This window comes from Petaurus breviceps, unplaced genomic scaffold, assembly GCF_028583685.1.
Source record: "Petaurus breviceps papuanus isolate PSGF00001 unplaced genomic scaffold, PetGlider_PUasm1.0 90808, whole genome shotgun sequence".
NCBI classification, from domain to species: Eukaryota; Metazoa; Chordata; class Mammalia; order Diprotodontia; family Petauridae; genus Petaurus; species Petaurus breviceps.
Window position 1 is genome coordinate 17471123 of NW_027187349.1, and position 14548 is coordinate 17485670.

The 14548-nt window shown below is 52.3% G+C and overlaps 2 protein-coding genes across 2 annotated transcripts in view; one reads left to right on the forward strand and one right to left on the reverse strand.

The window, feature by feature from the left end:
* Positions 1 to 648: 648 nt before the first annotated feature.
* ADAMTS4 (ADAM metallopeptidase with thrombospondin type 1 motif 4) lies at positions 649 to 10023 on the reverse strand. Its single transcript, XM_069070517.1, has 9 exons — positions 8794 to 10023; positions 7295 to 7618; positions 6998 to 7130; positions 5068 to 5238; positions 4455 to 4741; positions 4063 to 4249; positions 3472 to 3647; positions 2493 to 2668; positions 649 to 2366 (listed from the first exon to the last, which is right to left on the reverse strand). The coding sequence occupies exons 1-9, from the start codon at positions 9415 to 9417 to the stop codon at positions 1940 to 1942; spliced, it is 2505 nt and encodes an 834-aa protein (XP_068926618.1). The 5' UTR covers positions 9418 to 10023; the 3' UTR covers positions 649 to 1939.
* Positions 10024 to 13751: 3728 nt separating this feature from the next.
* The window catches only part of NDUFS2 (NADH:ubiquinone oxidoreductase core subunit S2), an 8567-nt gene continuing 7770 nt past the window's right edge, over positions 13752 to 14548 (forward strand). The window contains exons 1-2 of the mRNA XM_069070550.1: positions 13752 to 13909; positions 14084 to 14402. Coding sequence (XP_068926651.1) covers positions 13812 to 13909; positions 14084 to 14402 — 417 coding nt within the window. The 5' untranslated portion in view covers positions 13752 to 13811. The remainder of the gene's footprint in view (positions 13910 to 14083; positions 14403 to 14548) is intronic.

Sequence of the window (14548 nt, forward strand, 5' to 3'; positions counted from 1 at the left end):
TGTTCTGTAAAACTTGGACTCAGTCAAAAGACCACACCCAAGGACCTAGAATGCCACATATGGCCATGAGGTCAAAGATTCCCCAGCCCTGCTTAGGACAAGATAACTGTCCCATAATTTCTTTGTTTCTCCTCTCTCCCTCCTTTTTTCTCCCTTCCCCACCCCAACTGCAGCATGTGAACAATAGTGTTCAACCAATCTGTATTTCTGTCATCCTGTTTCTGTCTCTACTTGTATCAGACAGCAGGGGAAGGTGGTGAGTGGTGGAGTGTTATTGAGAGAGGGACCCGGGTAGAATTGACTGGCGGTTGAAATGGGTTGGCCAGCCCTAGTTTCAGCCATCAAGAGGGAGTGGTAGCTATTATGGCTAGTGCTAAGATTGAATACTGGCAGAAGGCAACTGCCTGCTACCAGGCTGGGCTAACTCTGCCCAGCTGCCTACGAGACAATTTTCCTTTTCCTTCTGAAATCTCTCCAGTCACCCTTCCCCACCCTCTCCTCCATAGAATAACATGGATTGCCAACACCGCCGCAATTCCCCCAGGAAAAAAGGTCTGAATCTGGTATATCATGGGCCCTTAGGCAGTCTGGGGAACCCGTGGACTTCTCAGAATAACATTTTAAAGTGTACAAAGTAAAACACATACATTACAAAGGAAATCAGTTATATTGAAATACAGTTATCAAAATATTAAAATAAAAACAAAACAAGTTCACAGATCCCAGGTTAAGAATCCCTGCCCTAGAATCATAGTCTGAGTACTACTAAGCCATTTCTTTCACTCTATACATTCTGAACTTTATCACATCCTGGCCAATTTCTTCCCCCATCCCCATTTCATCCTTTCCTCTCTATTCCCCCCATTGCCTCCTGAGTGCTGGCTTTTCTTACTTCATGCTTATAAATTACTGAGGAAACCTTCTTCCAACGCCCCTGAGTTAAGTTTTTCTTAACCCCTGTGTATAACTTTGTGTTGGCATCAGTTTTTATAACGTTTGAATGGTCATTTCCCATCGACTATGTTAATCAACACACATTTGTGCCAAGTATGTCATCCCTTAGGACTCTAAGCCTATATGCAGATTCTGCTTCCTTGGGATTCCCCCTCAGTACCCAGGAGCTTTGCATTAGCATGGATAGGGTAGTTAGTGGTACCTGAAAGGGAGTATGGTTGAACATTAGTATTTGGTGGCCTTGTAGTCCCCTGGGAAGAAGGACAAGAAAGGGGCCAGATGCCTAGACCTTGCCAACCTTAAGTCCCAGACCCCATGCATTCCAGGCATAATAGGGGAAGGAGTGGTAGCCCTCAACTCCCAAAAGGAGCACATAGTTGCTACCCAGTGAATAAATAATGAAGTTAAATTTATTAGAAAACACGATAATTCATGCCACACACTCCTGTCATCCCCTTTAGGGGACAGGGGTTGTGGTTCAGGAACACACACAAACGTACACAGACACACAGACACAGACACACACACAAACACACCTCTCATGCCTGTCACCACTAACACTTGATCCCCTGGCTAGGGCAAATGCTATGTGTAGAGGGACAAATTTCTATCTTCCCTCCCTACCCTTTCTTGGTGCTTACCCCTCACAAACCAATGAATAAATATCAAATAAATACAATTGGGGTCCACCCTGTAATTCTCCACCTCCTATGACCAGCTTTGGAGAGGGAATGGGTAGGTACTGAGGGACTCTCCCCCATCTTAGACTTACTAGCCCCCAGTTGCATAGTAGCCAGGCTGCCTCTCTCAGTCAGGCAGCCCAGGGCAGGGCCAGCCTGCAAGATGGGGGAAAGGGGTAGGTCCTGCCTATATTACCACTTCCCTATTATGCCCTATAGGAGGCAGCTCCTCAGAGCCCCTTCCTCGCACGCAGTCATTTGTGTGCCCTCACAGTGCCCAGGGCTGCTCCCCTGGGATGGTGAGGTTATTTTTTGCCCACCCAATGGCGCCGCCGGAGAATCTCCAGGATTTGTGCACGCTGTCGGAGCCAGTCCTTTGGGGTGGGTCGAGGGGCCGGAGGGGCAGGCCGGGGTACAAAGAAGCTATAGCGGAGGCGAGGGTTCTGAGGGTTCCCCACTACCAAGGCCTGCAAGGTCAGGGGCTGGGACAACGGCCCATGGCCCGTTAGGGTCTCTGAGGCTGCGGTGGCCCCGCTGTATCGGAGGCTGGCACCTCCAGGCAGAACCACATCACTTGCAGATGGGAGCAGTGTGTAGTCTCCATTGAGGGCGTAGGAGCCGTCTTGAAGCTTCAGGGCCAGGTAAATGCTGTGGGGGCCAGAATCCCCCTGCTGCCGCACTAGAATGTGGGTAGCGCCTGAAGGGATGGTGACCACATCATTGTATCCATACCTGGGGAAGGATGCAAGAGGACAGAGTTAGGGAGGGGCAGGACAGGAAAAAGAGGTCTCCTTTTTACTGTTGCCCCATCCCGCCTCCATGTTATGAGGTTTGTGACTGGGGCATATCTCTCTATACCTGAACTTCTTGAAGGAGCCAGACTGCTTGCTGCAGCCTGAGCCATCACCGCCACATTCCATGCACTTGTCAAACTTTTTCTTAGAACCAATAATACGGTCACAGCCAGCATGGATACAGCGGCCCTGGACACAGACTGAGGTGCTGTCCAATGAGCAGGGTGTCCCATCCACCACCTGGGGAGAAGAAATGTAATGAGGGGAAGGAGCCCTGGTGACAGAAGTAGAGGCTTGTGGGGATGGGAAAAGAACCAGCGACTCATGAATAAAAGGTCTTGGCAATCAGGGCAGGAGGCCAACAGGCCAACACAGTGATGACAGTCCTTCTGTGTGCCAGGCACTGTGTTAAGAGCTTTACACATATCTCGTTTGATCTTCACACAATCCTGGAAAGCAGGTGCTATCACCTTACAGCTGAGTAAACTGAGGCAAACAGCAGTTAAGTGATTTGCCCGCGGCTGCACAGCTAGTGACTATCTGGGGCTGGGTCTGACTTCAGGGCTTCTTCCTGACTCTAGATTCATTACTCTTTCCACTGAGTCACCTAGATATCTTTGACATAATAGTGGGTTTTAGTGGTGAAGGTAGAGTGAAGCTTAGTGGGCACCCTTGTTTGCTTGGTACGGACAACACTAAGGTAACCCTGAGGTCAGCTGTCCATGTTGTGGAGGCTGGTTGGAGGAGCTAGGAGGAGAGAAGAAAGCAAAAAAAGAGTGAGATTCTGGGTTAAGGGCTGGGGCTACAAAGACTGATATGTGAGCAGCAATTTTTAACCCTTTGTGGTTTATTTCTCCAAGCAGCTATAAGCAGATATTTCTGGTAAGACAGCCCTATTCCATATAGACGGCCTGACTATGACATTGATTTTTATTTCTTAACTTTCAGAAAATAGGGTAGGATAAGATCTGTGAGGATAGGGTGAAAAGTCAAGGTCTTGAGGCTCCCTACCCTTTACCCACCACCCCTGCTTTTGTCCTCACCCGAGGCTCCAGGACATAGTAGTAGCCAAGGGCCCGGGCCTGACAAGTGAGCTTGCACTGGTCCTGGGGAGCCACACCACTGTATCTTGGGACCCAATCCATGGGCCCTGGGAAGTTCTTGAAGAGATCAGAGCGGAGGTTGTAGGCAGCACACTGTTCCTCACGGAAGGTCAAAGCTGTAGCATACCAAGACACAGACAAATAATTAGGACTCAGAGTTCTACCCCCATCCCCAGCCTCTATCCATCTCCCCACCTCCACCTACCTTCTGCTTTCCCAATACTATTTTCAACCCTACCCCCACTTTCATAACCTATAAACTGCCAGGGACACATTGTGTCAGAATCTGAGACTCAATGGCCTTCTTCTACCATCAGCATCACCTGCACCCATGGCATAGGCATTAGGGCTCCCTCTTCCCCCAAAGGGCCTATCCTGGGTACCTTCCCCTTTTCCCCTCGGAAGCATTGTAGGGGGATACTCCTCCTACCAATCCCTACAGAAAGATCTCATCCCCCAAGCTCTAGAGCCCACAGGACAGTTCTTTGAGTGGCAGCCATACCTCTCCATTGTTCCCCCCATTCCCCTCACCTGTGCCTGTGGAGCAGTCCTGGGTATGGCAGGAGCGGAAGCGTGTACGGCGGCCCTCACAGTATTTGCCACCATTCCGGGGAACAGGACTAGTACAGTCACGGGAAGAGAATTGGACACCACCTCCACAGGTCCGAGAGCAGTCACCCCAGGGCCCCCAAGAGCCCCAGCCTCCTGCCTGTGGGGTCTGGAGAAGCATAAGATTGGAGAAACAAGGATCAACACACTTTCTTCCACCACATACCCTCAGATTGCCCCCATCCCAGCACTGGCCTCATATCCCTCATTTTGTATTCCCATTCTCTCCATCCCTTTTTCTCATAGTCTTTCTTTCCCTGGTCAATAGTCATCCCCCTAACCATAACCCCATTCCCACATCTCCTGACACTCACGTTGAAATCCTGGAGCTGAGCACTCTGGAGGCAGCGGCCACTCATGCAGGCCTGGTTGGGCCCACAGGGGGTGCCATCAGCCCAGGGAGAGTGCTTGGTTTGACACATGGCATGGCCATTGAGGCGGCCAGAGCACCAGAGGGCAGCACAGGGTGGGGGAAGCTGGGGACAGTGTCTTGAGTCAGGTCCAAAGGTCAGCTGGCATTGGCGGTCAGCATCATAGTCCCTGCCGGGGAAGGTCACAGGCAGGCGCAGAGGAGCTGAGGGCTTGTCTAAGAGACAGTGTCCTGGGGAAAGAAGAGGAGGAAAGAGAAAAGTTATCAGGGGCAAGAAGGGGTGGGTCCTGATCCTGGGACTAGAAGGTTGTGGATATTCCAGCTTCTTAAGTCTGCTGAATGGGACAAGTGAAAGAAACAGGAGCTTGTAAGGACACTTGTGCTTTCTGCTCCCTTCCCACTTTTCAGGTAAAAGGCACTTTGGGGAGCAAAGCTGGAAAGGAATGGGAGTCTTCCAAGAAGCAAAGATTAAACCTGGGAGGGGCTAAGAGGAGGTAGGGGGGCAGGGGACACAAATTTTCACCCATGGAGGTCAAGGTTCACTGTGGGGTTCTGACCATGGCCATTGTCGAGGAAATCAGTGATGAAGCGGGCACTGCAGGGGGACCAGGGTTCCTCAGGGTCCACGTGAGCCATAACTGGTGCCATGACATGACGGGAGGAGCTCCCAGGACCATTCAGACTCACACATGGCTTGGAGTTGTCATGAAGCATGTTAAAGACATGGCCTGTAGGGGCAGAAATACTGTTGGAGACCTGATCCCATTCATCCCCTTCCCCATTCATCCCAGGGTGGTTGGATTCCTATGCCATGACAATGGCATCCATTATTTTGCAAAGTAGACTCTATCACTCTCTAAGTCCACTCTCTATGCCCTCTGGTGTCTCTGGGTTACACCCTTGCTACTACAGACACACACACGCACACGCGCACACACACACCCTTTACCTGTAACTCTTATGTCTTCAATTCACATCCTTTTCAATATTGATGGAGCAGGACATAATGAAATTCAGAATTCAGAACCAGAGGATCAAATCTTGGCTCTTCTTCTAACTACCCAGGTGACTTTAGACAAATTACTCCACATTTCTGGGTCTCAGTTTCTTCAAGGATAGGATCATAGATTTAATACTGGAAGGGGTCTTGGTGGTCACCTAGGCCAGTGGATTCTAAGTGTGGTCTGGGACCCCTGGATGTCCCTGGGATTCTTTGGGGGGGCGTCTTTGAAGTCAAAACTATTTTCATAATAATACTAAGATCTTCAAATTTCTAAAATAGTAACTATCTACACACATAACTCATATAAATGAAAATTCTTGGAGGTGAGGAGTTAAGAAGCCCTGGGACCAAAAAACTTGAGAACTGCTGATCCAATCAAACCCCTTCATTTCACAAATCAGTCAATCAATAAGTATTTATTAGGCACTTATTATGTACCATGCACTGTGAACGTGGCTTGATATATAAAGACATAAAAGAAAGAGTCCCTTGCATTCTATCAGGGGATATGACATGTACACACACTCAATTATATACAAAATGAAAACAAGGTAATCGTTTTGGAGGGAAGCACTACCAGCTAGAGGAGAAGACCTTCAGGAAAGGATAGCAAGTGGCATTTGGGTTGAACTTGGAAAGGTACTAGGAATTCTAAAAGGGAGCGGTGAGGAGGGAGTGCGTTCCAGGAATGAGGAACAACCAGTGCAAAGGCACAGAGATGGGAAATGGGAGATCATGTGTGAAGAACAGCAAGTAGGCCAATAATGCTGGAGTGAAGAGTGTGTAGAAGGAATAACATGCAGGAAGACTGGAAAGGTAGCAAGGGGTTCAGGTTGTAAAGAGCTTTACATGTCCTCAGAAGGAGTTTCTAGATCCTAGAGGTAATAGGAGTCTTTAGAGTATGGGAGTGAAATGGTTAGCTCTACAATTTGGGAAAATCACTTTGTGGCAGTTGGATTGGAGAAGAGAGAAATGAGGCAGGGAGGCCAGTCGAAAAGCTGTTATATTGTATGGCCCAGGTGAAAGGGTCCAGGGGAGGCAAGAACCTGAGCCAGGGCAGTGGCTATATGAAAGAAGAGAAGGGGACAAAGGCATGGATGCAAGCCATGATGAAGAGATTGACATGGCAAGATGTGGCAACTGATTAGATTCATGGTCACGGTGAGATCATACTGTGGTTGCAAATCTGGGTGACTGGACACATAATGGCGCCCTCAACAGTAACAAGGAAGTTTGGGGGGGGGGGAGATAAAGTTGTTTTCAACATGCTGCACTTGAGAAGGCTATGGTATAGTCTGAAATATCCACTAGACACATTGATGATGTTAGAATGGAGCTCAGGAAGGAGAACAGCTGGGATTTAGCTGCTTGATGGTAACAGAACCTATGAGAACAAAGTCATCAAGAAAGCAAGTATAGAAAGGAAAGAGAAGAGTGTCCAAGTCAGAGCCTGAAAGGCTACACCCATAGGTGGTGTCTCTTACCCAGTTCATGAGCAGCAGTGAAGGCCGACTGGAGTCCATCATCTTCCACAATGGCACAACTTCTGGCTGGGTCACACACTGTGCCCACATCAGCCATGCCAAGTGTGTCACATGTAGAGACACCACACAGGTCCTGGGGGAGTACCGAAGATGCATTAGAAGCCAGGAAACCAAGCTCCATAAGGCTGGACACTCTAGAACATTAGGGGACCTAGGTGCTGGAGGCTAAGAGGTATAAGGGGCCTAGATAACAGTATAGGAGGGTTTGGGGAAATGGGAAGTTGGTTGGGGCCTCACCTGTCGAGTAAACAGAATGGCTGTATCAAAGTGGTCAGGGTGGCTGTCCTCAGGAATGTTGAGTCCCTGCTGCCAGGTACAGAAGCTGCGCAGGGTTTGGGCAGCACTGGGGCCTACCTGAGGCCCTTCCTCACCAGGCCCAAGCACAACCAGCCGGGTTACCACCAGACTGACTGGGTTACGAAGACTTGGGTGGCGGAAAGCCTTGGCAGCAGCTGCCATTACAGTCAGGAGGTATCTCTTCAGTCCAGCCCCATGAAATGCTGCCATCTTGTCATCTGCCACTACCAGGGTCTCCACAAAGCGACTTACTGAGGCAAAGCGCTGGGAGGAAGAGCAGAGCAAAGGAGGGTTTAATCCTGAGACACCAGTGTTTCTTCCCTCCCCCTCACCTCATCCCTCTCCCTTTTCCTCTAGGGACTGAAGTTGAGCAGAACTGGATAGGGACCCATATGACCCCACTGGGTTCCTGCTCTTATCTTGGTTATCTCTATCTTCCCTTCTTTGCCCCAACTCCAAGGGGCTCCTGTGGTTACTCAGAGACATCAGCTGTCGGTGTAGGAAAGGGGAGGGGAAGGGGGTGCCACGTCCCCTGCCACGTGGGCCTCAGGGGGAAAGAACAGCTGAGAGTGCCTGAGAGAGATGTGGGGGGGCTCCCCCTGTTTGTGAGAGTGGCCTGAAAGCAGTGGAGTAGAAGGTTGAGTTGCAACGTGTCTGTGCTATGTGGTGGTGGGGGAACAAGTCTGTCAGCAGCCAGGGCTGGGGCCAGATATCCGGCAGTGGCTGGGTTTAGAGGGAGCGTCTGGTCTGGATTAGAAGGAGAAAGAGAGGGAGGGAGGAATGGAGGGAGGGAGAGAGAGAAGGAGGGAGGGACAGGGTATTTAGGAAGAAAAGAAGGGAAGAAGGAAAAGAAAGACAGACCAACTGTCTACCAGGTTGAGAAGGGGACAACCTAAAGAGAGATTGTGGACGTCCTTCCAGTTTCTGAAAGTGGGGTTGGACTGAAGGGTCAGTCTCAGATCCATCTTCTTTAGAACAAGCAAAGAAACTGCAAAGTGCTGGGACAGGGATAGGGGACTGAAGTGTGACTGCCTCATCTCAAGGCACTACATTTGGGACTCCCTGTGCTGGAGAGAGGGGGCCCTAAGGGCCAGTTATATGGAGGTGTGGTCACTTTCCAGCCCTAGTTTCCATGACTGCTGCAAATTCACCAGCTGAACTCAGCCTTCTTCTAGCCAAGAAAGAGTTTGGGGAGGTTTGGAGGGGAGGCAAGTCAGCAGACTGACATGAAAATAACACCAAGGGTCCTCACCCAAGGCCTAGCTGGTAAAGTGAATGACTGCTGACCCCTAAGAGAGAGGCGAGTAGAAGTAGAAAAGAAAGAAGGGATTGGGGAAAATGGAGCAGGCAGGGGTGGAGGTGGGTGGGGAGAGGATGAATGGAGGTCAGTGGGACAGATATGGTGGAACGGATGCAGCAGGGACTCTGAAGCTGCCTACCTTGGCTCTTCGAGGGCTGGGGCCCGGGTTCCCAAGCGGGGCCCCAACGTTGCACATGGGGCCCTGATCTCTGGTGGGGCTCTTTCGGCGTAGGATGTGGGCCCCTTTCCCCCCAGCAGAATTAGGAGCACCCTCTTCTAGGGGCTGAAGGTGGAGTTCTGTCCCCCGGTACTGTAGGACGCCCAGCAGGGCTCCCCCATCCCAATGCAGAGATGCCACAGACTCAGGATCACCGTTGATAGTGCCCGTCAGGTACGTGCCCACTTCAGCCCCACCTAGCATTGAAGGTGCCTGGCCCAGGTACTGCACAGTCAATCCCTCAACCCGGACACCGGGATCCTGCTCCAGCTCCAGAAGCAGCGTCTCCCCAAAGGCTGGCAGCCGATACAACAGGAGCCCCTGGGAGCCGGGGCCAGGAAAGATGCTGCCATTGAGTCTCTCGGGAAACACGATCTCCTCCTCCTGAGTGGGGAGGCCCACCAGCTGGGCAAGAGACAAGCAGGAATCTAGTAGCAGCAACATCAGAAGTAGCAGCCCTGGAAGTGGCTGGGATGGAGTGGGAAGCAGAGGACTGGTCTGAGTTCCCCCTAAGTCCCTCCTGGGACCTATGTCTGCTTGGGACATGGTACAGCAGCAGTAGCTAGAAAGAAGTGGGGTGTTCGAGGTTCCAGTTACTCCCCCTGCCTGATTCTTGGAGGATCCTCTCAGCAGGAATCCCCTGTGGGTTCTGACCTATGCCAGAGGATCCTGTTGGCACAGGGACCAGGGAGCTTCCAAAGAAATAAAGAAAATACCCCCCAGAGTTGAGAGGTAAGTCTGAGAGCCGCCTCCCCAAACACTCCCACCCCTCACCCTGTGGAGTAAGTGCCTCCTCTGAGGTGTCCCCTGGTCAAGCTTCTTCAAGTCTCCCTCCTGTCTCCCTCTGCCCTTCCCTATCTCTGTATGCCTCAGATTCCCTGTGTGTCTCTGTTTCTTTTGTTTCTATGCCTTTTTCTGTCCTCTCTTCCTCTGTTTGACTTTCTGCACTACTTTCTGAATCTGTGGACCTCCCTATCTCCCTATACCTCTCTCTAGGTCTTTGTCTCTTTCTGGGTCTCTCTTCTCCGATTCCGTGTCTGTATCGGTGACTCTGTCTCTATCTCTCTGTGTCTCCCCAGCCCTCTCCCAGTTGGATTCTCCTTAGCTGGCTCTCCCCGCCAGCGCCTTTAAGTACAGAGAAGAGCAGGGATTGGCTGAGCTGGCGGAGCCACTCAGACTAAAGCTTGAGGTCTTTGGTGGGAAGGCAGATGGGGTGTCTCATTACTTCCAAAAATTCAGGTTTTCAAAGGAAATTGGGGGTGGGGTGGGGGGAGGGGAATCCCCAGCAGTCAGATCCCAGGCACTTGGCCAGCTGATGACACAGCTCTTTTCCTAAATTTGACTCCAACTCTCAGCTGTTTCTTTCCTTTTCTGGGAGTTTATCACAGCCCTGGCTGGGGGTGGGGGGGAAGTGGAGTTAGGGGATAACACCACCCCCAGCTCTAGTATGAACAAAATAACAACCAAAGCCAAGAGAACTACTCTCCCTCTACCCCCCCCCCCACTTCTAAATCTCTTATTTCTAACCCTGAAGGGGTTGGAGGACTCCTAAAGATGACCCCTGTTTCCCAGGAGCTAGGTCTCAGAGCTGAGGGAGATGAATGAGTGAAGAAAGAAGAACAAAAGAAATAGTTGAGGGAGGAACACACGAGAAGTCCCAGTCAGTTTAGGGCAAGGAAGTCTTAAGTTTAGGGTTGCTGAATGGAACACCTGGGACAGAGGAGAGGATGAATGGGATGGGAGGGGGGGGGATGGGACAAAGGCGTGTATAATTTGAAGGTAGGGCAATTCTGCTAGGAGCAAGGTTTGGGGATAGAGGGCAGTACAAGAGGAGTTAATGACTTTTCCTTTTGTACAAGGAGGATCCAGCCTGGGCCAGGGCAGGGGTTCCTGTGCCAGAAACCACCTCCTCTCCTTTACCACCCCCCCTCCGTTAGTCTCCCCTTTCCTTAGCTTCCCTCCTCCCTTCAACACATACCCGGAACAGCCATTCCGCCTTCATTCTCCCCCAGGGCTACCCCTCCTCAATAATGTCCTCCCCCCTACTTCCTGGCTCCCACTTTTTTGGCTTAGCTCCCAGTGAATTACCCTAGGGCTCCTGGCCCCACTCCTACTCTCTCCCAGAAGCATGGGTCCCTGTCCTACCCTCCCCCAGAGACTTTTCTTTCTCATCTTTCTCTCCCTCTCTGCCCCCCAAGTCTGATCACTTTCTAGTTTGCCTCTCCCCTAACAGAATTAGAGTCCATCAGGACCTCAGAGATCACAAACTGAGGCCCCAAGAGGATATGATTTACCTAAGGTCACACAGCTGCTAAGTATCAGAACAGAGACTCCAACACAATCTGAGTCTAACATGACCCCAAGTCCAATATTCTTTCCATATTGCCTTTCTCAGCCATCCCTCAAGAGGTCTCTATTCTCATATATCCTCAACTCGACAAGACTCTGCTTCTAACATTTCCATCCTCCCACCCTTACCCTGGGAACTCATGGCCTCATAATCATTATTGGCTTCTCCTTTCTTATTCTCCAGGGGATATCTGCATTGTACATATGGGGAAATTGACACACACAGAAAGACAGGAACTTTGTGTGTGTAATGGTGGTAGTAAGGGGATGGAGGGCTTGGGGGAGGGGACAAGTACCAGAGAAGGCTACTTCTGACATAGGAGCAGGGTCGGTAGGAGTCTGGACTTGGGGTAATTCCTGCTCTCACCCCCACCCTATGGCCACTCCTTTCCCCAGGAAATCCCCAGGAAGGACTGAGTTGCCAACTGATTCCTCCCCCTTCCCAGGAGCAAGACACCCTCCTCCCTCCCATTCATACTCCTAATTGCCTCTTCCCAATCATCTCCTGCTCCTCACCTCACATCCTGCCGCCCTGCCATTTCCTTTATCCTTTTCCCCTTCCATCCCAGGGGCCACCAGTACCTGCCCATTATGCCTACCACCTCCTGCACCACCCAGCCCTGCATCACTGCTGAGCTACATTTTCCTCTCTTTACCTAATACACCAAAACCTGATGATATTGGGAATGTGAGACTCTCAGGCGTAAAAGCAGGGGCAAGGAGGGAGCCTGGGTTGGGACAAGGCTAGGGTCTGAGGCAGGAAGGGGCTGGAGCAAGAGGAGCTATCCCCGGAGGGCTCCCCCACCCCCACCCCTTTAACAGAAGGAGGACAAAGGGGGTGACAAAGCAGCTGAAGACAAAGGGCCTTAGAATGGCAGGGGGGGCGGGTGGTGGCAGCCTGGGTAGGGCACAAAAGATTCAGTGTCCTGGGCAGCCCCTCTAGGAACCCTGCCCCCGCCTGAGCTCAATCCACCCTCCAGGGCTAGTGAGCACAGATGCTAACCCCCTTCTCTCCTGAGCCTAGCAAGGGCAAGAGACAGAACAATCTCTTTATTTGTAACTTTCTCCCACTCCCCATACTCTTTCTCTTTCCTGTGCCCATCCTGCCTATTTTAAAGAGTAAAGTTTCTTCTGGAAGGTGTTGGGGGTCTCAGAGATGGACTCAGTTACAGACACCAAGGCAGCAGATCTCTCCACACTCTTGCTCTGTGGGAGCCACCCCTCCCAGCTCCTATCCAAGCCTAGGCCATTTCCCATAGCCACAGGCTCTGGCCCCACCCTTTGGAACATTTCCTATTAGGTCAGTTCCCAGGCAATAGTAGTCTGGCCTCTCCCTTGAGTCCATCCTTTCCCCCACTCACACAATTCTGGAACTTGGTAGCTACCTGACAACACTTTAACCCCCTTCACTGAGCCTTCCCTTCCCACATGTCCCTTTAGGCTCTCTACTGCCTTGGTTTCTCCCCAAGTCTTTTGCACTGCTGGTGGGCTATGTCCCAGGGTCCCTGTCTGGGTAAACCTCATCTTTCCACTCTCACACTTGCATGGTGGCTGGGGATGGAGTTCCAGACTTAAGGGGTGGCCCAGCTCTAGCTGGGGGGCTTGGAGGGAGAGGGAAAGGGTGTGGCCTCCAAGGGTGGTTAGGAGGGATGTTCCTCTTTTTCTTCAGAACCAGGGTTAGGATTAGAACTGGGCCAGCAGAGGTGAGGCTGCAGGGCACTAGCAAGGCCAGAATCACAAGAAGAGCTAGCTAGGGCTTAGGCTAGCAGATGGTGGAAGTGGAGGGCTGGTGCCCAGAGCCCGGGTCAGTTAGGAGGAGGGCCGCCCCTCCCTCGGCCTCTCCTTTCCCATGCTGGCTGTAGCTGCTGTCTCAGCACCAGGTTCCCCCTTTCCTCCCAATGCTGGTGGCCTTGGCTCCAACCACTGTTTTGATTTGTATTTGGCGGGAGCCCCCAGCCCCTCCCCATTTAGGTTCCCCCATCCCTATTCAGAACATCTGGGAATTGGGCTGGGGAGGGAACTTCCCAGGCTCCTGCTGCCTCCGACCCAGCGATGGGGGAGGGGACGGGGAGTGCCTAGGGCTCCCCCGAATGGGGCCCAGATGTGCAAGGGCTCAGACACATTTGGGCAGCAGGCCCTCGGCAGGGAAAGCAGCCAGATGGAGAAGAGCCTGGGCGGGGGAAGCTGCTGACAACGGTCCGAGATGGGGCTCCGCCTCCCCAGCAGCTGGGGCTCCTCCAGCATTCGCGTCTACTCCATCCTATGGTACCTGTATGCTAAAGAGGCTCCCTACTCCCACCCCCATAGGCTTGACTCAGAGAGACAGCGCACTCGCTCGAACACCAGGGGGCGTATTTTAGTAAAAAGCCGGGACTCTTGCCCACAGTTAAAATGGAAGGTGCCCGTTGCAGATTCAAGCAATGAAGCCAAGCCCTGGGACCCGGATGTAGCCAGGCCACTTGCCGAAGCCCCCTGCCAGCTTTCAAGATGGCGTCCCCACTGTATCCAACCGTAACAAGAAGCCAAAGGAGTGACGCGTAGAGGCTGCTTCCGCCCGGTTCTCCTTCCCACAGGCCTGCCCCGGCAGCAAGATGGCGACGCTGAGGGCTCTGGGGAAGCTCCGGACCCTCGTGGCCCCCGTGCTGCGGCCTGGCTCTGGGGTCCGGCTGACGCTTCAGCCCAGCAGGTGAGGAGGAGGCGAGAAGCCTTGGTCCTGCTTCCCCCGCCCGCAGAGGCCGGGGATATTACCCTAGGCCCTTTGACCCCCACAGAGTGAATGACCCAGGCTTATGACCTCGTCTCTCCCCGCTCCTCCCTCCAGTCTCCCATAAGCCACTGGGCTGGGTGATTCCCCCAATTTTAGGGTGGTGGTGAGTGGACCCCCTCGTTCCTTGCCTCCTTTCATCTGTGGACTTGAGATCCCCCCCCCCCGAATCTCCCTCGGGCAGGGGCGGGGGGCAGCTGCACCGTGCTCCCCCAGGGAAGGCAGGGCCAGGGTGTTCCATCCCCCGGGCCGGGATGCCCCCGCGTTCGGCCGCGAGGCTTGGGTCTGTAGCCGGCTTGGTCCCCTGAGTGACCTTGGGCAGCTTCGCCAGGAGGAGCTAAGCTGGGCACTCTTTAACCTTCCCTGGCCAAGGAGTCCTGTGCGCACTCTGCAGAAATTAGCCATTAATCAGGATCAAGCGAGTCTGCGTGATTAGTACGGCCTTTACAAACCCCCAATACCAGGTCATTACTATTAATTATTATTAAGGGGGGAGGTGAGGAGGGGATAAAAGGCACCCCCCCCCCCCAAACAGAGCTGGTCCGTCCCTCAGCAGGCTCATTG

Excerpts from the sequence above, each read along its gene's own strand:
- ADAMTS4 (XM_069070517.1), bottom strand. The coding sequence starts at position 9,417 with ATGTCCCAAGCAGACATAGGTCCCAGGAGGGACTTAGGGGGAACTCAG. Across the intron at positions 4,742-5,067 it reads TTTCCTCGACAATGGCCATG|GACACTGTCTCTTAGACAAG; the intron begins GTCAGAACCCCA and ends TTCTTTCCCCAG. Across the intron at positions 2,367-2,492 it reads GGCTCCTTCAAGAAGTTCAG|GTATGGATACAATGATGTGG; the intron begins GTATAGAGAGAT and ends ATCCTTCCCCAG.